Raw genomic sequence first — 25,880 nt, 5'->3', positions numbered from 1 at the left:
CATTTGACAAGTAATAATGGAAAAGTAATAAATGGTAACATTGAAGAAATTTATAAATAAAGACAGATCAAGCAGAATAATATGATTCAGACACTAATGTATAGGATGAACTGCTGCTGGATAAAGGACATTATGGAGCACTTTTTTGCTTGAAAATATATTGTTCATAGAATTAAACTATGCAGTACATTAACATTTGTTTGTGGTTTAAATCAAGTCTTGTGTATTGTCACATTTCCTTTCAACCACTGATCTGGGTAGAGTAGTGATAGAAGAACATGAACATTTCAAAGTGTAAGCAGTTTCTAAATTTACATACTAAGTACGCACTCCTCAGCCCCACTATTATTTTAGCCACTATATTATGAATGCCATCTGGCAACACTCGCAAGTAGCATCTTTAGTACGGGATAAGTTCTAAAATTCTTGCGAGTGTAATAAAGGAAAGTAAATGTGATTGAAAATGAGTGGACTTGCCTTTCCTGAGTGCGCAATTGTTCTTCATATATGCCTTTGTTGCTTTGTTGTGTGCAATATTAAATGGGGTTTATAATGCACCTAATATTTCAGATCTGCTTTTGCCCCTGCTGAAACTCATTGAGTGCAGTTATCTTTGAATACTTTATGAGGAAGGCCGTATGACCACCATCATATGCAATGTCTAGCCCAATTTGATATGATTTGAAATGGTTGTTAAGGCCGGCTGTGATGGTCTTAAGCACGAGCAATACAAATAGCAGTCTTTTTTTTCTTTTGACGCAATGCAAATGCAGGACAAGCTAAGATGACAGAAGAGACCACCACCTTGTTCAGTCATGTGCTGGCCTACAAAATACCAATTGCTGCAGAAATTTAAATGATTATAAATACTATTTCATGACCATTGCCAAGAGTCAAGGTTGACTTCAAAATAAAATCTGCAATGTGTGCATTAGCAACAGCCTTTCCATTAGCAACAAAGGTGTGTAAGGAATTATAGGTTTAGAAGGTATTTAGTGGAACCAGGCTTGAAAGGGTTAAATAGTCAAGCCTTTAGTTGAAACTACTGTACCATAATGTAGACTGCTTTTAAATTAACTTGCTGCAGGCACTAACAGCCGTAAGAATCTTGTTATTGCAAACTAAAGGATGGTCATAACGGTACCCCCACTCCTTCAGACATACTAGAATATTGAAGCTAGCTAGTACTCCCGTTACCTTCAAGGCCTTTAGGGTGAATCATCAACTGCAGGATCAAGGAAACATTGTGCTAAGAATCTTGTTATTGAGAATTGGGAGAGATAAGGGGGGGTGGGCACAAGGCACTGTCTCATATGTTGCCTATATGATTGGGTAAATTAAGGAGAGTATTTGGGAAAATACCTGATTGGATGTATTTTGCTGCAGTTCTGTTTTTTGGGGTAGAACTGGCGGGATCTGAAACTTGTTCGTGTAGTGGACAGAAAAGAAAGTACCAGGCGGGTGAACGAGAGTATGTGAATGAAGGCACAGGGAAAGAGGCCACGGCTTCTACCCAGAGGGCAATGGGATAATAGAATTCTCAATTGTGCTTTGTAAACTACTGCTTAAATACTGTAATATGTTGATTCTTGCTTGTGCTAAATGAATTCATATGGCAATTAACCAATATGGTGTCAGTCTCGAACAATTGAACAGAGAGTCACATTGACTACAGGTTACATCCATGCTTTGGAGGGTTTTCAGCCTGTGTTGGTGCATCAGCCCAGTTTCTCCCATCTAGTTCTGGGCAAGTTGTCTGTTTTGACATAATTCACACAGATGTGACTCAATAGGTTGGTGATGGTGGGGCTGAAAATCCACACGAGATCTCTTACAAAGTTTTTTTTTCAAAGTCTGTTCAGTGGAGATGTTCACCATCGCCCTCCCACAATCCAGCCCTTTGCAATTGTAACCTGATGTACCAAAAGGAACACAATTAGTTTAATGACCTCCCTCATCTTTCATCTTCTGTGAATACCACAGGAAATTTGATACTAGCTTTTTAAAACGTCATGCAATAGCATATTTGAGAATACTGTTGCAATGCGATGCAACTAATAATATTATTTTTTATTTTCCAGACAAATTTAATACATATGTAGTTCTAAAGGTTCAAAATTTGAAAAGTGCTACAGTAACAAGGCGCGGAAATGAACCCTGCTGGGAACAAGATTACATGTTGTAAGTTCAAAATGTTTGTTTCTAATGTGTTTTATTGTATCAGTATATAGTACACAGGTGAAGGCTGCAGTCATACTACACTACGGTCTCAGGCCAGTAGTGGGAAAGCGTGAACATGGCTGAGACTCATGGCGTCCTTGGGTTTCACTACTGCAACTATTCACACGTTAAATGTTCAACCTAGGTGCCATCAGTGGGTGATAACTGCGGGAACTGTAATTGAACTGTGCTTAACTAGGACCTGTGGATATCCAACTGGTCATTCTTCGCTATCTGCTGGCTTAGTAGAAAGGAGAGCAGGATCTAAGGAGGCATACAGTGCAGATATCGAAGATGATTACAACCTGAGGTTTCATGTACACCCCACCCAATAAAGGGCCATTGCCATGGTATAGCTGAAGGTGATATCCCAGCTATCAGTCACCTTGCATGAAGGTACCTTGTGTTGGCTGTGTTTGCTGTTTTTTTTGGTACCACATTTCATGGGCCACATGCATTGGCACGGAAGCAATGCAGAGTCCAATGCTAAAACATGGACATACCTGTGCATTTGGAAAGTAGGCTGCTCCCAGAATGCTGGGCATTCTCTTTCTGTGATGCTCCCAATGAGCTTACAGTGACTTGCTATTGAGATGTATTGTAAATAACAATGCAAAATTAAGCACAGTTACCTTGGAAACCTTTTGGAGACTAGAACAATTTTTTCCCTCGCATCCTAGGATGTGGTCAAAGACGATACAGTGTTCACGCTCTGCAGCAGTTGGTATGGTCTTTCAGAATCAAAACAGTCTCTTGGAGTGCTGAGCACTGGTACAGTGAATGCTAACCAACTTGTGTCCCTTGGTAACAGAATACTGTCTCCAGCTATATCCTTTAGATAGGGAGTTTGATGTGAATTTGTGAGCCACATGCTCACAGAGCTGCCTTGTCTGAACATCATTCAAAATCCAGGAAGAACTGCAGAATCTGCACATATGCTCAGCTTTTATCCACATAATTTCTTTAAAGAAGGAAAATGGACAAACATTAAATGGTGATATGTTAAATATATTACTGTGTATTTTACATACATAACCAAATAAAAATACAATAGCATAACACGTCATAGTTTTCAGATAGTCCATGCCACTTTCATGCATACTGGTTACATTTTTCAACCTTCTCAAAACCATATTTAGTTTACTCAGTGATAAAATTCATATGAACAAGTCCAGATTTTTAATTGAATGGCTAGGAGCACTTTACAGCATCCCATCGCATTGACATCTGTAAAACACCGAAACTAGCATTTTGTCTTGTTATCGAACTTGTTATCGTACAATTTGTAATAGATAACCTACATGTTATCGAGGGTCTTTATTACAAATTTCACATCTGCTGTAGACATTCTCTTGGGTATAGTGTGCCGATTGTTCCCATAAGCAGTCTGAATTGTTGTCGGACTGACACCTCTGCTAAGGAGGCTTTTCCACTGTAGAATGCAGATTGGCGCTCTACCAGGGTCCCTCAATTCACTACAATTGGCCTAACTCTCACAAGGACCCCATTGTGCATCTATCCTATCTGTCATTATCCTTCCTCATCTGCCATTTTAAAGTACTGGCTAAAACTCTTGCCTCCAGACTGGATTTTAATTGTCCCTGGACTAGTGCGCCCAGAACAAACTGGCTTTATACAAGGACACCCAATGGTAGACAATACCAAATGACTACTTAATTTGGCATGTCACTGTAGCCGCACAAATACACCTGCTGCCCTGGTGCTGTGCCTGAATGCAGAAAATGCTTCCCTCAATCATTTTCTGTTTAAAATTTTGAAAAATAGCTGAGTGCAATAAGATTTTGAAGGATGTTGCTGGATGATGTAAAGTATCTGAATATAACCTATTGTTCATTTGAATTTTCCTAGAAAGTGATTTTTCTTGGCAATAGATATGAGAAAATCCTCCTTCATTATTTTCCTTTAATAATCTAATAGGGGAAATGGCATTCATTTTGTTTGACTGTGTTGTTTGTAACAAGAGACTGGTTTTTCCACAATTATTAGCACTCAAGTATTTGCTGTTTGTGGTAAAGAGAAAAGAAAGTACAAAGGCAGAATGTTTCAAAAGGAAACTGGTTTATTAGTGCACAATAATTGCAAATGTGACCTGCATTATATACACTCAGTTTAAAAAAATCTATTTCTCTTCCAGTGAAATAAACGATTTAGAAAAGGGTCTTGTTGTTGAAGTATGGGACAAAGGCTTGATATGGGACACACTTCTGGGCACGACTTGGATTCCACTCAAAACAATTGAACATGCAACTGAAGTAAGTTTTTCTTTATCCAATTGTGGAATTTTGAGGATAGAGATTTTTGGTGTTTTCTTTATCCAATTGTGGAATTTTGAGGATAGAGATTTTTGGTGTTTTGATAGGCAGAAGCGTTTAGCAAAACTATGTCAGTAGTGCATCTCTTTTGCAAAAAAGATTCTTTTTTATCTATCCTAAAATTTACAATTAAAGCATAAGTAGCACAAGTTTTGTATCATCTGAACAGTTAAGAGTTATATCTTTATGTGTAATCTAAGTTTGAATATTGCAAGTTTATGACACACAAGAGACAAATGCACACACACTACAAATACAGCAAACTTTTAACGTATCTTGGAACCAGCTAACTCTGCTGGGGGTAGTACCTAGTGGGAGGGTCTTGTGCCCTCTGTACTCCAAAACTATGTTCCCTGTTCCATTGTGTCAATGGCACTACATCCATGCTTTCCAATGAAGAAAAAAAATCTCCTGTGTAGTATTCACATTCACCACTTACGCTTGTTAATCCATTTTGGAGGGGTAGGAATGGTCAGAACAGCCAATTGTCCTTCAGGGCTATCAACCCACATTTCACCACTTGCTGCCCATTTTTTTCCCACGCAACTTCGCAAAAGCAAGAATCTTGCCCCTATTTTAAATATTTTCTCTAATTTACCTGAACATTCCTACTAATTTTGCTATATTCCATCCATTATCCAGCTTGATCTCCTCTGATTTCTACATCTACCTTCATGTAGAGTATAATGAAAACTGAAACAACTTTTCTATTTTCTATAATAAATAAAATTAAACCAGCAAGTATTATATTGAATATAATATATACTTCATCATTTTTGAAATGTACCTAGTTTCACTGAGAAATTGTACTATTCAATGAAATGTACTTTTAGCAAAATACCATCTGATCGGCTCACTATAAATGTAGCTTAACATCTTACAATTTTGGCTTAATAATTGTCTTGAAATGTTATTTTTTTTTTACCAACCCTTGAATCTAGAACTCAAACCTCAGCAGTTTTAACTGTTGCTCAAGTAAAATTGGATTAAAATGTAGTTCTAGATGCAAATAAATGAATCTGTTATATATTACTTGGGGGGACAAAATCTAAACTTTCATTGCTGTTTTAGTGCACATATGTGAATGTTGAGTATTTGCAAGTGATTAATGTACTACCTTATGCCACTTTTATTTTGCATAAAAGGCTGCAGTATTGGTTCTGTTTTTACTGTGATGCCAGGAGCAATGAAAATGTTGCTTTCTGCTCACATTGCAGTGAGGTTGGGGAACCATAATGCCCAAATCTTCACACCGTACACTAACTGTGGACTAACCATTGCCTTGTGTAAATTTATAAAACTCAAAATGCTATTGAGACTTTCAGGGAATTATATATTTGAACCCCCTAGGTGTCTCTGTTCATCCATACCATTGAAAGTATGCTCAAATTCCTTGTTTTTCCTTTCAAAACGCAACAACTCATGTTTAATTTCCCTGCATTAATTCCATCTCCCAGCTATCTACCTATTCTGCTAATGTATACGTTCCCCTGGTGTATTTTACAATGGGCCCATACCTAATTTTTTTGTTGTCAGCAAATTTTAATATTGTGCTTTCTAAGCCCAAATTCAAATCATCTATGTAAATTGAGAACAAAAGTGGACTTGACACCGACTCTTGGGGAAGACCACGTCCAACTTGTCTGCAACCTGAGCAACACCCATTAATCATAAACCTTTGTTTCCAGCCATCCAACCTTCTATCCATACTGTTACATTTCCTCCTATACTATACACCCAAGTTTTTGTAACAAGCCTCTTCATACAAACTGCATCTACTGCATTCCCTTTGTCTATCCAATCAATCACTTCTTCAATTTAAAAAAAAACTACCATTAAATTTGTCAAAAATGACTTGCCTTCCACACTTGCTGTTCCTGATTATTCTGTGTATTTCTACATGGGAAGGAAGAAGTCTATGCATGTGAACTCAAAACACATGTATGGATCATTGCTTCCCAATCTCCAGGTGCTGGTCTGTTTTTTTTTAAATCAATTGTCAGTGGAGATACGCTGGGCAACCAGAGTTGGTTTTTGACTTTAAAAACTTACTTGCTGGTTGTTATTGCACTGGCTGATCTTGATGCTGCAGTTGACATATTCCTTATCCCTCCACATGGTCTCTTGGAAACCGCAAAAATGAATAGGCACCTGCTCTATATTACACTTTTGGCATTGGGTTGGAGTCCAGGAGAAGGCTGCACTGATGTCAAAAGTGCACTATAAAGGCAGCAACATGTATATTTATTCTCAGGGTTTGCTTCAGTAAAAGTTGTCATTGCTGAGAATGAACGGTTTCGTTGTCTGTTAATTTAGAGTGAGTTTTACTCATTTCTAAAATGGAAATAAAGTGTAACCACAATGCAATTACTAAAATTCATACATCAGTGTGAAATCTTTCCACTTGAAATATATGACAATGTCTGTTATCTCAACTAATTAGAATAGACATGTTCAGATCATGAACTTACTCTAACAATTAAACATCACCAGTAGTTCTTTATCCCCTCCTCCTACCCATTGACCAGGAAAATTTACATTCCGTTTGAGGAAACGTTTATGATGGCAGGGATGCTGTTTTTCACATTTTCTTTTAAAAAAAGTTTGAGGTTGTTACAATTGAATTTTGCCAGAAACTGGTCGCTATTCACCTGCTCCTGCTGATGCATCACTGTATCTATAATATCCGATAACAAACAACGTAATTAATGGACATACTAGAAATCAATTGTTTTGAACTTCCAAAGTAAAATACTGGTATTGATTTTAGTTCTTTATCTGAAATAATAAAGGTACAAATAAAGTTAGTCGAGTATGCTAGCTTAAATTGTTGTAATTTTCCAATATAGCCAGGTAATGTCATAATAGTGGCAGGTGGCAGCCTTTGGAGTTATATGGAGACAAGCCTTTGTAAGAATGGCTTTGGATTGACTGAGTCTCTGATAAGGTTGAGCAAAGTTCTGCTTCTGAACATCAATATTCAGTCTGTTTCATCTTTTCAGAAACCTCTGCTAAGAATTTGTGATTACGTGTCCCTTAAACGGGGAGTGATCCTAGTTCTTTCGTTATGCACAAGCTACAAATTTCAGAAGTATTGTCTTGCCTTTTGGGCGTCAAAACCAACACTTCTGTTAACTCCTTGAATTCGAGGTTGCCAGACATATTCAAAAATATTTCATGCATATTTATAATTAACAATAGAGAACACAGTTGCCACAAATATAGTAATGTGTTTCTGAGAAGAAATTACCATTTTGCATGTCTGCATTGACCATACAAAACTGTACAACAGAACAAACAAGATTCGTCCCATCAAAGGAACGTACCGCTAATTAAATCAAGAAAATATTCCATTTGATCTATTCAAGTTTCTGAAATCAACCACTTAAACTTAATAACCTACATCTCTTCATTGTAACTTTTCATATTCTGTATGTAAAGATGTACGTTTGTAACATCTTTAGGATTACAAAAAAAATGTTTCTGTGAATTTGTATAACTGAGATAACGTAGATGTAACTTTTTTTGTTTAAAATAATATTTGAGTACCTACAGCATCATATCATATGTTTGGCTCCTTGTGGTGCTTTTCCCTATATAAAATGTTTTTTAAAAAGTTCACAAATAATCACCTGATTTGTAAAGTTGTTGTACATATTTTATTAGGAAGGACTTGGGAGCTGGTGGATTTTGAATTCAGAAGTTCTTACAAAGGGAGATGAAATTTGTGGTGCAAAAAATCCAACGTTCCATGAAATCCTGTTGGATACCTACTTTGAACTACCTGCTGGTAAGTAGAGAGAATTTTGTTTTCTATATAAAAAACAATGATTAATGCTAAATGTAAACTAACTTGGGCTATTTCTTGGAAAAATACAGTTTGTACTAGCTCTGATATATCTGCACTGTATAGAGGCTTGGCATATAATTGAAAACAGTTTATTTTCTTGGGATTAGGATTCAAATTAAAAATTAGCCCTCAAGTCTTCAACTTTGGGATTGTTTGCTCAATTCTGAGAATGGGTGTGATGCTCTTTTTTTAGTAATGGTACTTCTCATGATTACCCGAATACTTGAATCCTGAAATTATACGATGGAGAACCAGCATCTGAATGCTTAACTTATTTGGCTAAAATTACTCTCTCTGCTATTTAAGATGAAGTATTAACCCATTTGTTTTATGCAGATTAACACCTCTGGTAAAATGGTGGGAAGAGTAATTTTGAACAAACTTGGTAAATGCCTGAATACTAGCATCCCATGGAATCATTTTGGAACCTAGGTTCTTTAAACCAGATGTGCTTAAACTACTTAAATCCTTGTATGAGTTTGCAACCCTGGTCATATATATATATTATCCATCTCTTTATTTCTTCACCTGTCTCAGCTCTTTTGTTGTGGAATGATTTTTGCAGTGCATGATGATTTGGACAGACAAAAAAGAATCACTAGAATACTGAAACCACATGGGGCAGGAAACACAAGGGCATTGAAATTACATGTAGCATCCCAGTATATGAGCATTTAGGATGTTTGTCTGAATTCCCTCTTTGTTATTTCAGCAGGGGAGCCAACTCATTTTAAATAAATGTGTTAGCTCTTCTGCTACAGTAACAGAGCAATTTCCGACAAACCCATTAAGCATTTGTATGCTCGTATCTGAGTGGAATTTAAGGGTCAAGATGTCTTTCAGAGTGAGTAAATAACTAGTGGAGACTTTCCACTTTGCTGCTCCCAGTGCATGGCTGGAGCACATAACGGGAAATTGTTGCAATCCCAGCCTGTGATTTTCCATGCATTAATTTGAGTGATTAGAAAATCATAGACTTGGGGGTGCACAGTTTCCTGATATGTACTCCAGGCCGTGCTGCGAGCTCCAAAATGGAAAATATCTTTACCTAGCCCATAAACACTTCACAATCAACTGATTTTAGCTAAACTTAAACATTCTTTCGTCAAACACTGAATTTCTTTCAAAAAATGGGCATGCTTTACAACTATTATTAAAAATGATATGAAATGCTAAATATTTTTCCTTTTCAGTAAGAGCAACTGCTCTGGGGCTCTGTACAACAACCTTCTTTGTTTCCATACTCCATCAAAGTTTTAAAAAAAAATTTTTGTTCAATGAGGCTTTCATCAACTCAGTTCTGCTGTAGATAGCTTCTTTGTTTCAGTGATGTCAGCCGTTCCGGGATGCATCGGAGCCCCTTACTTTTATGGGAGTTGACTCACACTGCCCTATATCTACTTACACAATAGCATAACCCAGGTTATAACAATAGTACCCCCTTGTGATTTGAATCGGATATTCCTGTCTTTTGCATATGTGTTTCTTCAATCTCTCTTAGATAAGCCGGAAGTCCAAGTCAGCTTGCCAATTTAAACAAAGGACGTACGGGTTTCCCGGACGTCCTTACGATTTTGATGTAAGGACATCTTTTATTTTTTTTGTCGGTTTGCTGTCTGATTGGCCAGCCTGATTGACAGGCTGGCCTCAGTCGGATGGGAGAACAGCCAGGGAGAGGTTGTGCTCAGGTAAGTCTTTGTCTGTATGGGTGGGCATGGGGGCATAGGGGCATGGCTTGGCATGGGGGATCATGGGGCGGTGGAGTCAGTCATGGGGGGAGGGATCGGGAGTCAGGATTGGGGGCCATCGCGGTAGTCTGCGATTGTTGGAGGGGGGGAACCGAGGGTCATCGCGGGGGTCCGCGATCGTTGGGGGGAGGGGTTTGGGATCATTGGGGATCACTGCAGGTAGGCTTGTTAGGCCTGGAGGAAGCACTCCCGCTCCTCTAGGCCCACAGCCTGTGCCTGAAAGGCACTTACCCGTTTGTTCTGGGCCTTCTCGCCTCCTTTCACATGCCGTAAAAGAGAAGGCCTGGGAATCCCAGCCCCCAGGGGTTGAAATTGGAAACTCTGGAAAAATGGAGGCCGGCGGCCTCCTTGAAATGTTTTAATCACCTGGGAGTGGGTTGGTCGCCACCCCTCGTCCCACCCCTGGTGAAAACCAGGAGTGGGCGGTTTGGGGGCGGGTCCAAAATGATTGCGATTTTGAATGCCCCTCCCCTGCCCCAATCCACCTGTTTTTCCCTTTTAAAATCGTGCCCTTGGTGAGATGAGGCTTGACAGAAATCGTTAAGCTGATTTATTTCTCAGTAAGGTGACCGTATAGAACAGCAGTAATGATCAGTAATTCGAGCAGTGCAGTTTGGGCTCGATTTTAACTTTCAGCGCATAATGAGGGGTCGGCGGGTGGAACACGCCTAACCATTGTAACTGGAATGAGGGTTCTACCTTGCTTGCGTGCAGCCGGCAGTCCAAGTCAGCTTGCCAGTTGGGGGAGGGTGGGAAATCGGTTGGCCTCTATGCAGAACGGGCTGACGGTTGGAGCCTGGTTCCTGGTTGGTGGTGGGGGTGGGGAGGAGAAGGTGATCACGGTGGTGAGAGGTGCGCAAGAGGTCTGCTTTTGTGGGATATTCTTGCTCCTCCTGGCTCCACGAAAACAAAAGGTAAAAATTTCTTGGGGTCGTTTTATGAACCGCCTCCAGTGATCCCTTATGCCACTCAGTATTGGTTCAAGTGGAAGGAGTGTTGGTGCACATTCTGCCCATTTGCAGTTGAGGTCTTATGTATGTCGTGGGGCCCCGATTTGTATATTACAAGTAGTCTCCCGGTTGAAACTGGCAGGCAATGTGGCATCTCTAGCTACCCTTTTCAAGACCCTACCCGGTAGTGAAGGAACACCTGTGTAAATTAGATAAGTGACTAGACATCATTTGAAGGCCACTACCACCCTATTTGCACTGGTAGTTAAAATCGCTCCCTTATCTTTGTATAATAATACAAAATAAAGAATACGCCATGCTTCCCCACATCAGTGGATCATCTTACTTGAGTTAAACAGGATGACCTCTAAATGTCCTCCAGCATTTCTAACTCTTGGTCTTCATAAAAGCTTTTGAAGCTTTCTCTTTTAAAAACCTGATTGCCTTTGCAGCGTTAGATGAATTTGACTTCCTGCCTGTGTCAATGCCTTTGTTTTATCTTCCTCTATTCAATGACCTTCAACACAATAGGTGTGAGTAGCTTAATGATCACTGAAAAAAGCTTATGCATTGTTTATTGTTTACAGTTTTTAGGGAACAACTTCCATTAGTGTGTTCACCACCTTTTGCCTAGCTGCCTTTTTCTTTGTTTGTGATGATACACTTGGCTTTAAAAAAAGTTAAAAGAACTCTTTCTCCAAATCTTTTCTATGGAATAATGGTCAAAAATCTCAAAGTAACAAAGGCCAGGATTTGAGAGTGTAGCTGGAGTCCTCTTTACTGGATTGCTAGCAACTACATCAATCCTTCCATTTTACTTTTATTTCTTAACCTACTTCTCCATTTACATTCCTCCTTTCATTCTTTCTCTGCAACTACAAGTTCTCCAAGTTTTTTTTAAAAACAGTGAAGGGATATGCACTCCACTAGTAGAGATCAATCCAAGTTTAGAACCATGTGTCGAATTAAGTAACACAATATTCTGTAAGTTCAGCAGCAAAGAAGGGAAATTAGAATAAAACTTGATGTTATAGGTTGATCCCTCTGACAGTTGCACTTTGATCAAATTCTTCAGATTCTGCTTTACGAATTCAGTTTCTGGTGTCTGTGCATAATTTTTGGATTTATATGGCAGTAGAATGGTGTTGGGTGTTTTAATGTATAGTGTCATAATGAGGTAGAATGTTCTCTTACTCCAGTTTTCTCTGCTCTTTTCATGTGTAGTGACTATTACCAGAGTACATTTACACAAATCATTCCGAGCTAGTAGACAGGTACAAAAAGGAATCAAAAAGGATAATGGAATTTTGGCCTTTATCTCAAGGGGGCTGGATTATAAAGGGCAGGAAGTTGTGCTTCAGTTATATAGAGCCTTGATCAGACCCCATCTAGACTACTGCGTTAAGTTTTGGGCATTGCACCTCAGGAAGAATATATTGGCCTTGGAGGGGGTGCACTGCAAATTCACCAGAATGATACTGGGGCTTAGAGGGTTCAGACAGGTTGCATAAACTTGTCGTGCATTCCCTTGAGTATAGAAGAATGAGGGGTGATCTGATCGAGGTGTTTAAAATTTTAAAAGGATTACATAGGGTAGGTACAGATAAACTATTTCCTCTGATGGGGGAATTGAGAAAAAGGGGACATAATCTTAAAATGAAAGCTAGGCCAGTTAGGAGGGAAATCAGGAAGCACTTTTTCACACAAAGGGCAGTAGAAATCTGAAATTTTCTCCCCCAAAAGGCTATGGATGGTAGGACAATTGGAGCTTTCAAGGCTGAGATTGAGGTAAGGATATGAAGCTAAGGCGGTAAATGGAGTTGAGGTACAGATCAGCCACAATCTAATTAAACAACGGAGCAGGCTCAAAGAGTTCAATGCCCTACTCCAGTTCCTATGTTCCTACATGGGCACAGGTAGATAAAACAAAAGACTTGCATTTATATAGCGCCTTTCACTACCTCAGGATGTCCCAAAGTGCTTTACAGCCCATGAAGTACTTTTGAAGTGTAGTCACTGTTGTAATGTAGGAAATGTGCAGCCAAATTGCACACAGCAAGGTGACAATGACCAGATAATCTGTTCTTTAGTGATGTTCGTTGAGGGATAAATATTGGTCAGGACACTGGGGAGAGCCCCCCTGCTCTTTTTTGAAATAGTGCCATTGGGATCTTTTACGTCCACCTGGAAGGGCAGACAGGGCCGTGGTTTAACATCTTGCCTGAAAGAGGGCTCCCTTCCCTCGGTATTGCACTGGAGTGTCAGCCTAGATTTTATGTTCAAGTCTTTGGAGTGGGACTTGAACCCACAACCTTCTGACTCAGAGGTGAGAATGCTATCACTGAGCCAGCTAATGCTATCACCTGTTACTAATATGGCTAATAGCTCTTTGGTATCTTGGTCATTAGGCCACTTTTCATGTGCAAGCCTAGGCAGTATTAACAGACAAATCAATCGTGTGAGCCATCTCTGTGAACTGAAGCTCGCCTGCACACATTAAGTACACAAACACTTTCCAGCAGGGAGTCACTGGATTGCCACAAGAAATAGGATCCCCAGCAGATTAGTTCTGTCCTCCATAGCCTGGGAATACTAAAGCCAAATGGTCACTCACCTGGAAACTTCTGGCCTATATGGCTAAATAGTATACACCTCAGAATACTTACACATCAAGCCATTGAGAGAGTACTGGGATATGGAATTAAGGCTGTGACTTGCTGAACTAGCCCGCCACCACATACCTTTTTTTTATTCGTTCATGGGACGTGGGCATCGCTGGCAAGGCCAGCATTTATTGCCCATCCCTAATTGCCCTTGCGAAGATGGTGGTGAGCTGCCTTTTTGAACCGCTGCAGTCCATGTGGAGAAGGTTCTCCCACAGTCCTACCACACGGATGCCAGCAGTACTCTATAAGTTTGTTTCCACCATAAGTGAGAATGCCAGTAACCTGTAAGGGGCAATTGCTGGTGTTCATAAGCAGCCATAACCATCCAAATGGTTGTTGTTGCTGTTTGTTACAGATTTTTTTTAACTAGCGGCAGTAATTAAATTTGGCATGGTGACTCACTTCCTCGTTGTGCAATACTGTCTGAGTGAAGATCAATCTTTTTAGCAACAAAATGGCTTGTGCAGGGAAAAAATAGAGTATATTTTAAAAATGGGAAGAGGAAGATGCATTAGATTTTAATATTAATGTGCTAGTGATTTTTTAAAGTTACTGATGATGATGTGTGACGAGGAGTAGCACGATCCCACCTTCGCAACTTAAAGCATGTGACAAGATGGGGGATAGTGTTGGGGACTGGGTGGTGCAGTGGGTTAGTACAAAGTCTTTGGTAGGATCTGACTTTGAATCCAGCCCAGATTAATGGAAATGAGAATTTTCTCTCCATCAGTCATAACAATTCTACCCGAAATCAATTTGGGTGGATCAAACCACTTCAACTTGGGCAGGGGTCCACAGCAGAGAACCGTACAAAATTTGACGCAAGTTGTTAATCTGACTCAGAGGACATATAAATGGTCACTGTGAATCTTTTGATACTTACACTACTACAGTTGGGGTGCTCTTTCCAGCTTGAGTAAGTTCATTGGAAAAGAGTAATTTACTCTGCATGTGGTCGTGCTGAGAGCTTGATATTGACACTGAGTGCCCACATTAAAAAAGTGTTTGATTGTCCATCACCAACGGTTTCATGATTCTCAAACAGGGCATTGCTCACAGGTGAAACATTTTAATGTAAAAGATAGTGTTACCCAGGGTACTTTGTTTTGGTGCACTGCTATTCACAGTGAACATGGATTTCTACCTCTGTTCTTGTTTTGATAACATTAGTTGTCTAGACAGCATCACGATTCTACATTCAGGGAAAATATTATTATTAGGCGTATTCTTCTAAAAGCTAATTTTAATCACCTTGAAATACAAACTAGATGCAGTTTGTCATGATAAATTATAAAATTGAAGTGTTGTTGCTTTTATTGAACCAACGATGTTAACAGTTAACATAATAATACAAAATAATCATAGTGGGAAGGAGTTTATTCATTGATTTTAACATCTACTGCTTACCAACTTATTAAAGTTTCATTTTTCCCCTTGGGCATTAGATCTGCAAAGGTCATTGAATACTGGCAGATCTGGAAATATCAATCATACACTGCACATAATTTTGGAACACTATGAAGAATTCCTGTGTGAAAACACAAATTGAAAGGGGCTCTATTTGTTTGGCAGATCTTATTTGGGCACAAGGGAGTAGAATATACAGCGCACAGAAGTGATTAGTATGTTTCAGCATGATTTATAATGTGTCCTGTGTTTACAAGCAAATAAAGTTTCACCCAAGCCACCTTTCATGAAGTGAGATGCACTTTTAATATTGTGACAGTATCCTCTGAAGTGCATAGAATTTTGTTTTTGGGAGGAGATGTTATTTGCATGCCTTTCTCTTTTATAAGAGGCTGATGAACTTCATCTCCCCTGCATTTAAGGTGAAGGATTTTGGGATGATTAAAGATGACTGCACCGTAACTGTTTGTATACACAGCTGAGAGTGAGTAAATAACTCATGACATGAGTTTATAGGGGTAATTCTATGATTCCATGCTCCCAGCAGGGAGCTGAACTCTCGGAGTGCAGTTTGGAGAATCAGGGCAGTAATGTTATATCTAGCTCTGACCCATGCTCCCGTGAGGGTAGCTCCCCGCTGGGAGCATGGGACTGTGGAATTAACACCTGTAAATTGCATAAACCAACATAGATGAATCTACTGCAGCTGAGATAAATTACATCAAATCAAAGTAATGATCTAGTTGGGATTATGTTTCTTTAAATTTATGTATGGATTATTTTAAATCCACTCATTTGTGTACACTGCAGAGAAATATTATTAAAATGTTTAATACTGGACTAATGTACTAATTTTGGGCTCAGGTAATGCTTTCCTCATTATGTCAAATATGAACATAGGAATTTAGAGGACCAGAAAAAAAACAACAGCTCATCTGGCTAGTCTCAAAGTGCAAAAAATACAAACTGTACTCCCTCTTTCAGATCCCTAAATCCATATTCTCTTCCAAAAAGAAAATCCAGCTCCCTTTTGCATTTGCTGGTACTAGTCACCTCCATGGTCACTCTGCACAATCTCTCTGATTGTCTCCCTCTTGTGTGAAGTAGTTGAATCGAAACTGTTTGCTTACCTTCCCTTTTCTGACTTTGAGGCTACGTTACTGATAAATGCTGGTTTGCATAACTTTTCATTAAAGCATTTTTGGTTAGGTAAAACCAAATTAAACTTTTGGGAAGTTACAGCTATGAACAAAAAAAATCCCAGTGGTCCTTGAATAATATGCACTTGCAAAATATATTTATTTTTGCATGACTGAACGCTTATGCGTTGCTTATACTGTACATGTATGACCGGGCAGTTATAATACATATTTGGCTGCCTTGCAAAGTAGTTTTGGTTTCTTAGCAACACAATTTGCAGTGTAACTGCTGCACCCTCAGTCCAGATTCAGTTTAACAGAAGCCGTGCGAGAAGGAGGTACTTGCATTGCATCAACTTTGCACAGAATTCTGTATTACCACATGTGACAAAAGTGAGCTCCTAGGTGGCTTGACAGACCCTTTGAGAACTTGTTTTTGAATGAAGAGCTGGGTGTCCAGTTGACTCTGCACTAACATTCAAATGCAACTGGTATTTGGGTGGTGGAGAGCAAAGATCAAGACATGCATGCTCTCACATACATTCAGAGATTAATTTTACCTGACCAGATTGTAATAAGCAGCTGGCAGTATGATTCACTGACACCAACACCTAATCATTATGTGCAGCTACTGATATACTGATAGTGTAACAGTATCATCATTTCATTTTATAATACTTGGCATAATAAATTGACATGAAATTATATGGCTGAATATTGTTGTATTTTAAAAACCGTAGAGCAGCTCAGCAGTAAAAATATTAAATATTGATAGTTTTAATTGATTGAGTTAGAAATTGCCAGTAATGGAAAGTTATTTTAATGAGGGACTTCAATCAACCAGATATAAACTGAGAAAACACAAGTGGTTTAAAGTCAGAGTTGGCAAATGTAATGCAATGACTGTTTTGTGACCCTGTGATGAAGGGAGCCACAAGAGATTGTATCTCATCCTGACCTGGTATTCATTAGTGGCCCAGACAACATACAGGAAAGGAGATGATAGTACCCCTGGAGGACAGCCACTACAGAATGATCAAGTTCGATATATTTAAGACAAGGAGTCAGTATAATTTAAAATGGCTAAGTTCAAAGATATGAGGGAATAATGAGAGCAAATAGATTAGGTAGGGTGTCCAACAACACTCCATTAGAGCACAGGTGGAACCCCTTCAAAGGTATAATGCTGAGCATATAGAATAAATACATTTCGAAAACCAACAAGCTCAGAAGAAATAAACATCAGCCTAAATGGATTTACAAACAAATTTAAAGTGAGATAAAGAGGAAAATGACCACTACAAATCCTGTAGGGAGATAAGGAAGGGGTTCACTGGGATATATATAAGTAAATACAGGAACATGTTAAAAGGATGGTCAGAGGTGCAGAGGCTCGACACAACAGTAAAACATTCTTTCAGTAATACAACAGTAACAGGGCAGTCAGAGAAGAGGTGAAAATCCCAACAATGTTAAAAGGGCTTAAAACTAAGGATTAGCAAAAAGTACTAAATATTTTGAATGATGCCTTCCTTTGTGAACACTTGGAGAAAGCTATGAACAAAATGCCCTCTCCAAGCAGAGAATATCCTCAGCAAAATCAAGGACTTTAACATTAATAAGATGGAAGTCCATGACAGGATAAAGGACTCAAAATGATAAATCCCCAGGGATAGATGGCATTTATCACAGTCTTGAGAGAGACTTGAGTGGAGATTTGAGAGGCACTGCCAATCATTGAGGGAGTTACTGGACATTGGTGAGTTACGAGTATATTAGAAATAAGCTAACGTGCCCATATTCAAAAAGAAACAAAACAGACGAGGGCAGCTATAAACCTATTAATCTTGCTCCCACACGCTTCCTTTTGTTTGGCAAAATTACATTCTGAAATTTTGGATTTAAAAAAAACAAATTATATTCCTTCACATCTCCAAGTATAGGATTCCAATCCAGAATTATTAAAATTTAAGGTGACAATCATGGCATTTAATAATTTATCAGAGAATTATGGCTAATAATATCTTTTCCTTAATATTTGTACATTAAATGGTGGATGCTGATGGATGATCTCATTGAGGGATTTTGGGCTTTCTATTGAAATTAATTGAATGACCTTAGAATTAGGCTCAGTGACTTTTCATAGCTAGTTTGTTCAGTTGTGTGGTTGTTCTACAAATGAAAAAATGTAATTCTTGTTTTATTTCTCAGAAATTCCAGAGAATGAGGCTCAGTACTTAATAGAACGCCTTCGGAGTATAAATGCACAACTTGAAACTGAGCAGGTATGCATCTTTTGTTACGAGTAGTGATCACATTACTTGAAATGTAGAAGTGTGAATTTACATAATTCCTAATTTGCCTATGTACGAGAGGAAAGTAGCATATTTGTTCTTACTGGAAGTGGAATATGCTAAGATCACAACTTTGCATTTCTATTGAAGGCTGAATTATATAGCACCAGAAAAACAAACAGCTGTGCTTCCATATGATTGTGCACATGATATTGTTTGGAAGTTGCAATTTCTTTGTTGGCCATTGGACTTTTCTCCCCAAGGCAGAGGAAAATCTGTACCTATCAGCGATCAGGAAACTGCCTCTGGTTTCTGCTTGCAGTAGTATTTGCATTGCTAAAGTGGCATTACTGCCTCCAAAGGTCTGGTGAAAATGTCTCTTCACGTGGGTCTCAGTACCTCCAGAAAGAGCAGCGCCCCTTCACGTCCCAACCAGCTCTGCCATTGTGGGTTGCACTGTATTGCAAAGAGGGCTTTAAAGTCTCATCAGCACCCATTTCAACAATGTTTTCAGCTGCTCAATTTTATTATTAACTTAAAGGCTACTGGTGCATCTTAACACAAAAAAAATCCCCTGATATTACAGTAATAGTGCCACTGATATGGTAGAAGTGGCATTATTGTAATAAGTAATAGTGAAAAATTCTGAACAAAAGTTTTAAAATCGTAACCTTCTGTTTGCCTCTCCTCTCAGCCCATTCTCTCTACAATCCCTAACTATTTTTGTATTTGCTATTTTAACTTTTATGTTACATTTTTATTTCTTGTCTATTTTCCCATTTATAATCTGAATTTGCATGTTTTCCTGTACGTCTAACCAGAATTTTGTTCCAAAGGCTGGTTTTCATGCCAATTAAGGCTCTGAACATTAAAGTTTGTCCTGGACAGGCCCCTGGAGTAACCGGGTGGAACTTTGATTTTTTTTTAACTTGCCATACTTCACAAGCATGAAATATCCAATCAGATAATTTGAAAATATCCCAGGACAATAAGTGCTAAATAATAAGTAGTATGTTAAGTTCTGTTAATTTTATTTTTATTCTGTGCATTTATTGGATATTTTGGTTTGTACCATGTGGTGATAAATTTATAGGAACATGAGAAATAGGATCAGGAGTAAGCCATATGGCCCCTCAAGCCTGCTCCGTCATTCAATAAGATCATGGGTGACCTTTACCTCAACTCCACTTTCCCGCCCGATCCCCATATCCCTTGATTCCCCAGAGTCCAAAAATTTATCTATCTCAGCCTTGAATGTACTCAACGACTCAGCATCCACAGCCCTCTGGAGTAGAGAATGCCAAAGATTCACAACCCTCTGAGTGAAGAAATTCCTCCTCATCTCAGTCCTAAATGGCTGACCCCTTATCCTGAGACTATGCCCCCTGGTTCTAGACTCTCCAGCCTGGGGAAACAAATTCTCAGCATCTATCCTGTCAAGCCCCCTCATAATCTTATATGTTTCAATGAGATCACCTCTCATTCTTCAAAACTCCAGAGAGAATATGCCCATTCTACTCAACCTCTCATAGGACAACCCTCTCATCCCAGGAATCAATCTAGTGAACCTTTGTTGCACCGCCTCTAATGCAACTATATCCTTCCTTAGATAAGGAGACCAAAACTGTACACAGTACTCCAGGTGAGGTCTCACCAAAGCCCTGTACAATTGTAGTAAGACTTCCTTACACTTGTACTCCAACCCCCTTGCAATAAAGGCCAACATGCCATTTGCCTTCCTAATTGCTTGCTGTACCTGCATGTTAACTTCTTGTGTTTCTTGTACGAGGACACCCAAATCTCTCTGAACACCAACATTTAATAGTTTCTCACCATTTAAAAATTATTCTGTTTTTCTATCCTTCTTACCAAAGTGAATAACCTCACATTCCCCCACATTATGCTCCATCAGCCACCTTCTTGCCCACTCATTTATCCTGTCCATATCCCTTTGCAGACTCTTTGTGTCCTCCTCACAGTTACTTTCCCACCTAGCTTTCTATCGTCAGCAAACTTGGATACATTACACTTATCCCTTCATCTAAGTCATTAATATAGATTGGAAATAGCTGAGGCCCAAGCACTGATTCTTGTGGCACCCCACTAGTTACAGCCTACCAACCTGAGAATGCTCCGTTTATCCCTACTCTCTGTTTTCTGTCTGTTAACCAATCCTCTATCCATGCTAATATATTACCCCCAAACTTCATGAGCCCTTATCTTGTGTCATAACCTTTTGTGTGGCACCTTATCGAATGCCTTTTGAAAATCCAAATATACTACATCCATTGGTTCCCCTTTATCTACGCTGCTAGTTACATCCTCAAAAAACTCTAATAGATTTGTCAAACACAATTTCCCTTTCATATAACCATGTTGACTCTCCCGAATCATATTATGATTTTCTAAGTGCCTTGATACCACTTCCTTAATAATGGATTCCAGCATTTTCCAACGACTGATGTCAGTTCATTGCAGGAGCTGGCTTGGAAGAATTATGGTGCTTCCCAATATTTTAGCAACCTGCTCATCTGAACCATGTAGTTTAATTCATGTGCCTCTCACTATCTGCATACTGATTGCATCCTTGCAGTGCTCCAGAGCATCTCATCAGCACACAATTTTCATCTGTCATGCCTCAGCATAAAGCAGCGCCTAGGCCAAGCGCAGAGGAAAATCTGACCCGGAGGATCACAAACTGTAACAGCCCTGTGCTATTATGGGTGCTGTTCCTCAATAGAAGTACAGGAGCACGTAATCAGCATTAATATGTTCTTCAGCCATCTTTCTAATTACGGAGTTTATCTTTTTGGTCTCTTGGAGGTTGAGATGACTGCATGATCAGAAACAAAGGACAGTGGCTTTGGGAATGCTTTAATCATTCTTGAGAGCAATGTTGCTAAATAGCAATTGGAAGACTTTGACTCTGCAATGCATATAGACTTTGATATTAAATGTCCTGTATTGCATGGTAATACCTCTCACTTGTAACATAATCCAATAACTCATTTGTTATGTAAAAGAGGTATTACCATTGCAGGCAACTCGGGCTATTTAAATCTGTACGCTGTAGATGGAGATTTGTTCAAAACCAATATTAGTAATTGTCATCATCTGTATTGATTCCTGAAGCTTGTTCAGAAAATTCAGAAGTAGGCCACACTTATTCATGGTGAGCATGTTCTCCATAGCAAAAGACAGCATTTTACTTTTTAGTTATACAGTGTAGAAATTTTGTTTTGGCATGAGTTCATATATCTCGTTTGCAGTTTCATGGCACCAAAGACAATAGCTGCAGTAGTACATGATGAATTAGTTCCTATTTATATCTCGTTGCTGTAGCCGAGAGTGAGAGTGAGAATAAATATACTTGTCATAAACTTGCGAGTCATTATGTATGTACACCATAAACTCTGTTTCCTAGCTACCGACTCCATCCCCCTCTCTGGCCACTGTCTGAGGTTGAACTAGACTGTTCGCAAACTCGCTGTCCTATTTGACTCTGAGCTGAGCTTCCGACATCATACCCTCTCCATCATCAAGACCGCCTACTTCCACCTCCCTAATACCGTCCACCTCCCCCCCTGCCTCCGCTCATCTGCTGCTGAAACCCTCATCCATGCCTTTGTTACCTCTATCTCGACTATTCCAATGCTGTCCTGCCAGCTCCCACCTTCAACCCTCTGTAAACTTCAGCTCATCCAAAACACTGCTGCCCGTATCCTAACTCACACCAAGTACCGCTCACCCACCACCCTTGTGTTTGCTGACTTACATTGGCTCCCAGTCCGGCAACACCTCAAATTTAAAATTCTCATCCTAATGTTTAAATTCCTCCATAGCCTTGCCCCTCTATCTCTGTAACTTTCTCCAGCCCTACAACCATCCGAGAACTGTGTTTCTCCAATTCTGCCCTCTTGTGCCTCCTCAATTTCCATCGCTCTACCATTACGGCCGTGCCTACAGCTTCCCTCCTTAAACCTCTCTGCTTCTCTCTCCTCCTTTTTAATTTGCTACTTAAAACCTACCTCTTTGACTAAGTTCCTATGTTCCTATGTTCCTAAGCTTTTGGTCACCTGTCCTAATAACCCAGTGGATTAGTGTCAGAGATAACCCTCCTGTGAAGCACCTATGGATGTTTTACTACGTTAAATACGCTATATAAATGCAAGTTGTTGTTCATGTAGGAGTAATTGAAAGCAGAAAACTGTCAAACTCGTTCTTCATTTTCAAGCCACCGTCATTCCTGCCTCCAGCCTGCAATTAGCAGTGTGGCAATTCATTTCATTAAGTGCATTTGTAACAACTTTCCAAAGTGTTGTGAAATTACCCCTAATTTGTTTGGAGCTGGATATTACAAAGAAATGCTTTCAAGATTTAAGCAACCATTTATCATGAACTGTGCAATTTTTTTAAAGTGAAAGTTGTGTTCTTGTTCAGATGAGTGATGTCAATACCAGGCAATGGGACACCTTTCCATTTGGGAAAAATTATGTATCCCTAGTTTAAGAAAAGTTTGGGTATGTGTAGAGTGTCATCTATTCTTGCTTAGCAAAGTGTCGTATTCCCAACCTCAGAAGAACACTCTCAATTGCAACAGTGCAAGTTTTCTATTTCTAGCACAGGACGGTCTTAGGATCTCTCTGAGTGAAGGTGCAAATTTGGGGTCAAGTTATGTTAAATTACATATAGTTTTGTGCCACTGTGCTCTGTTTAAGAACCTAAGTTGAAACTGCTCATGCTTGCTTCATGTAGAATGCTTAAATCATGGCATCACTCTCGGCAGGTTTAACTCTGGTCCCGGAAGTGAAAAGCTAACCAGTTTCCCTCCTTCCACCTCTAATTTTAATGACATTCAACAATCTTTTAAAATTTGTGAATGATGCCTTGAAGTTTTGGAATTTCTTTTGTGGATTGAGAAAGTGAGGGCTTGGGGGTGGTGGGGTGGTTCTTGTAAATTGTAATGCAATGCAGAGGTCTTCTGTAGTCCAGGATAATCTGATCTATCAGATCTAATCTGTTTCCATCACAGGGTTTTAAAGAAAGTAGGTGAGAACATTGCAGAAGCCCTAACTATAATCTTCCAAAGTTCTCTTGATTCAGGAACCATTCCTTTAGATTGGAAAATTGTACATGTCACTCCGCTATTTAAGAAAGGTGAAAGAGGGAAACCAGGGAATTAAAGACCAGTTAGCTTAGCATCTGTTGTCAGGAAATTACTAGAGTCTATAATTAAAGGTAGAATGACTGAACACTGTGAACATTTTCAGCTGATCAGAGAGAGCCAGCATGGATTTGTAAAGGGTTAGGTCATGCCTGACGAACCAGATTGAATTTTTTGAAAAGGTGACTAAAGTAGTGGACAGGGGAATGTCTATGGATGCTTTTTATATGGACTTCCAGAAGGCATTTGATAAAGTCCCTCATAAGAGACTGTTAGTTAAAGTTGAAGCTCATGGAATTGAGGGAAAATTATTGACCTGGTTAGGAAATTGGCTGAGTAGGGATAATGGACAGGTACTCTAATTGGCAGGATGCAACTCGTGGTGTCCCACAGGAATCTGTGTTGGGGCCTCAACTATTCACTGTGTTTATTAACGACTTAGATGATGGGATAGAGAGCCACATATTCAAGTTTGCCGATGACACAAAGCTAGGCTGCATTGTAAGCAGTGTAGATGGATGCATAAAATTACAGCGAGATATTAATAGATTAAGTGAGTGGACAAAACTGTCGTAAATGGATTTCAATGTAGGCAAGTGTGAGGTCATCCACTTTGGATCTAAAAAGGATGGATCAGAGTACTTTCTACATGGTGAAAAGCTCGAAACAGTGGCGGTCCAAAGAGACTTATCATGGATAGGTACAGAAAATAATCAAAAAGGCTAATGGAATGCTAGCCTTTTTATCTAGAGGACTAGAATACAAGGGGCTGGAAGTTATGCCACAGCTATACAAAGCCCTGGTTAGACCACACCTGGAGTACTGTGTTCAGTTCTGGGCACTGCACTTTAGGAAGGATATATTGGCCTTGGAGGGAGTGCAGCGTAGATTTACTAGAATGATACCTGGACTCCAAGGGTTAAATTACGAGGAGAGATTACACAAACTAGGATTGTATTCCCTAGAATTTAGAAGATTAAGGGGTGAATTGATCGAAGTTTTCAAGATATTAAGAGGAACTGATAGGGTAGATAGAGAGATACTATTTCCGCTTGATGGGGAGTCCAGGCCCAGGAGACATAACCTAAAAATTAGAGCCAGGACTTTCAGGAGTGAGGTTAGGAAACACTTCTACACGCAAAGGGTGGTAGAAGTTTGGAACTCTCTTCCACAAACGGCAGTTGATGCTCGCTCAATCATTAATTTTAAATCTGAGATTGATAGATTTTTGTTAGCCCCATATCCATTAATACCTTTGGTTAAGGTGGGTATATGGAGTTAGGTCACAGATCAGCCATGATCTTGTTGAATGGCGGAACAGGCTCGAGGGGCGAAATGGCCTACTCCTGTTCCTATGTTCCTAAAACATATTAATAACACACACAAAAGCAGGTTATTCATTTGCTGTCATTTTGGGTATCATCTTAACAGCACACGTTGCAGCCTCCATATTTGTAAATGTCTTGGTTACCTACAAGAATTTATTTCAAATTTGGCTGGATATCCTGTGATCTTGGTGATATATTTCTCTACTTGTTTGAATAGTATAGTTAAGACACAGGCAAACCTTGTTCAAACAAATTCGTGAGAACTAGCTCAGTAGCTCTCATTAGTCTTGAAATTACATTCTGAGATAACAGCAAACACATTAACAAATTTGTCTGGAATTAGTTTCTCTACTATTTAAGAAGAGGTATTAAAACATTTAAAATAGTGTAGAGAGGAATTTCAAACCAATGCATTACAAGTTCATTTCCTGTTATCCCACAGTATAATTTTATGACCATCGTTTGACCTCATTTATAATTATAAAAGGATTTAGCTGAGACCAGGGCTCATTTGTTATGAGGGTGGGTGAGTATATGAAGATAGATCCAGCTTGAGTAAAGGCTATTTTTAATATGTGCTTTTTCACTTTCCAGCAAACCTATGGAAATTACATCCATTCTAAAAGTTATCCTGACCAGGTCCAGTCATCTTCACCTGTCCTTCAAAGTTGTAAGTATATTGCAATAGGCAGAAAATAAATCTTAACGAGGGAATTTCATCATCAAGGTCCTCTAATTAAAAATCAGAAGTGTTGCAGAAAATTTTGCTTTAATTGAACAC

At 39.2% G+C, this 25,880-nt stretch overlaps 1 protein-coding gene across 4 annotated transcripts in view; it reads left to right on the top strand.

Moving 5' to 3' along the window:
- Positions 1–25,880, top strand: part of LOC137301857 (protein unc-13 homolog C-like) — a 514,180-nt gene that overhangs the window by 32,035 nt on the left and 456,265 nt on the right. For all 4 annotated transcript variants that reach the window (XM_067971546.1, XM_067971545.1, XM_067971544.1 and 1 more), the window contains exons 3-7: positions 2,082–2,181; positions 4,376–4,493; positions 8,220–8,343; positions 18,525–18,598; positions 25,694–25,769. In XM_067971546.1, coding sequence (XP_067827647.1) covers positions 2,082–2,181; positions 4,376–4,493; positions 8,220–8,343; positions 18,525–18,598; positions 25,694–25,769 — 492 coding nt within the window. The remainder of the gene's footprint in view (positions 1–2,081; positions 2,182–4,375; positions 4,494–8,219; positions 8,344–18,524; positions 18,599–25,693; positions 25,770–25,880) is intronic.

This window comes from Heptranchias perlo, chromosome 34, assembly GCF_035084215.1.
Source record: "Heptranchias perlo isolate sHepPer1 chromosome 34, sHepPer1.hap1, whole genome shotgun sequence".
Classification (NCBI taxonomy): domain Eukaryota; kingdom Metazoa; phylum Chordata; class Chondrichthyes; order Hexanchiformes; family Hexanchidae; genus Heptranchias; species Heptranchias perlo.
The sequence above is the reverse complement of the archived record's forward strand: the minus strand, read 5'-3'. Positions and strand labels throughout refer to the sequence as shown.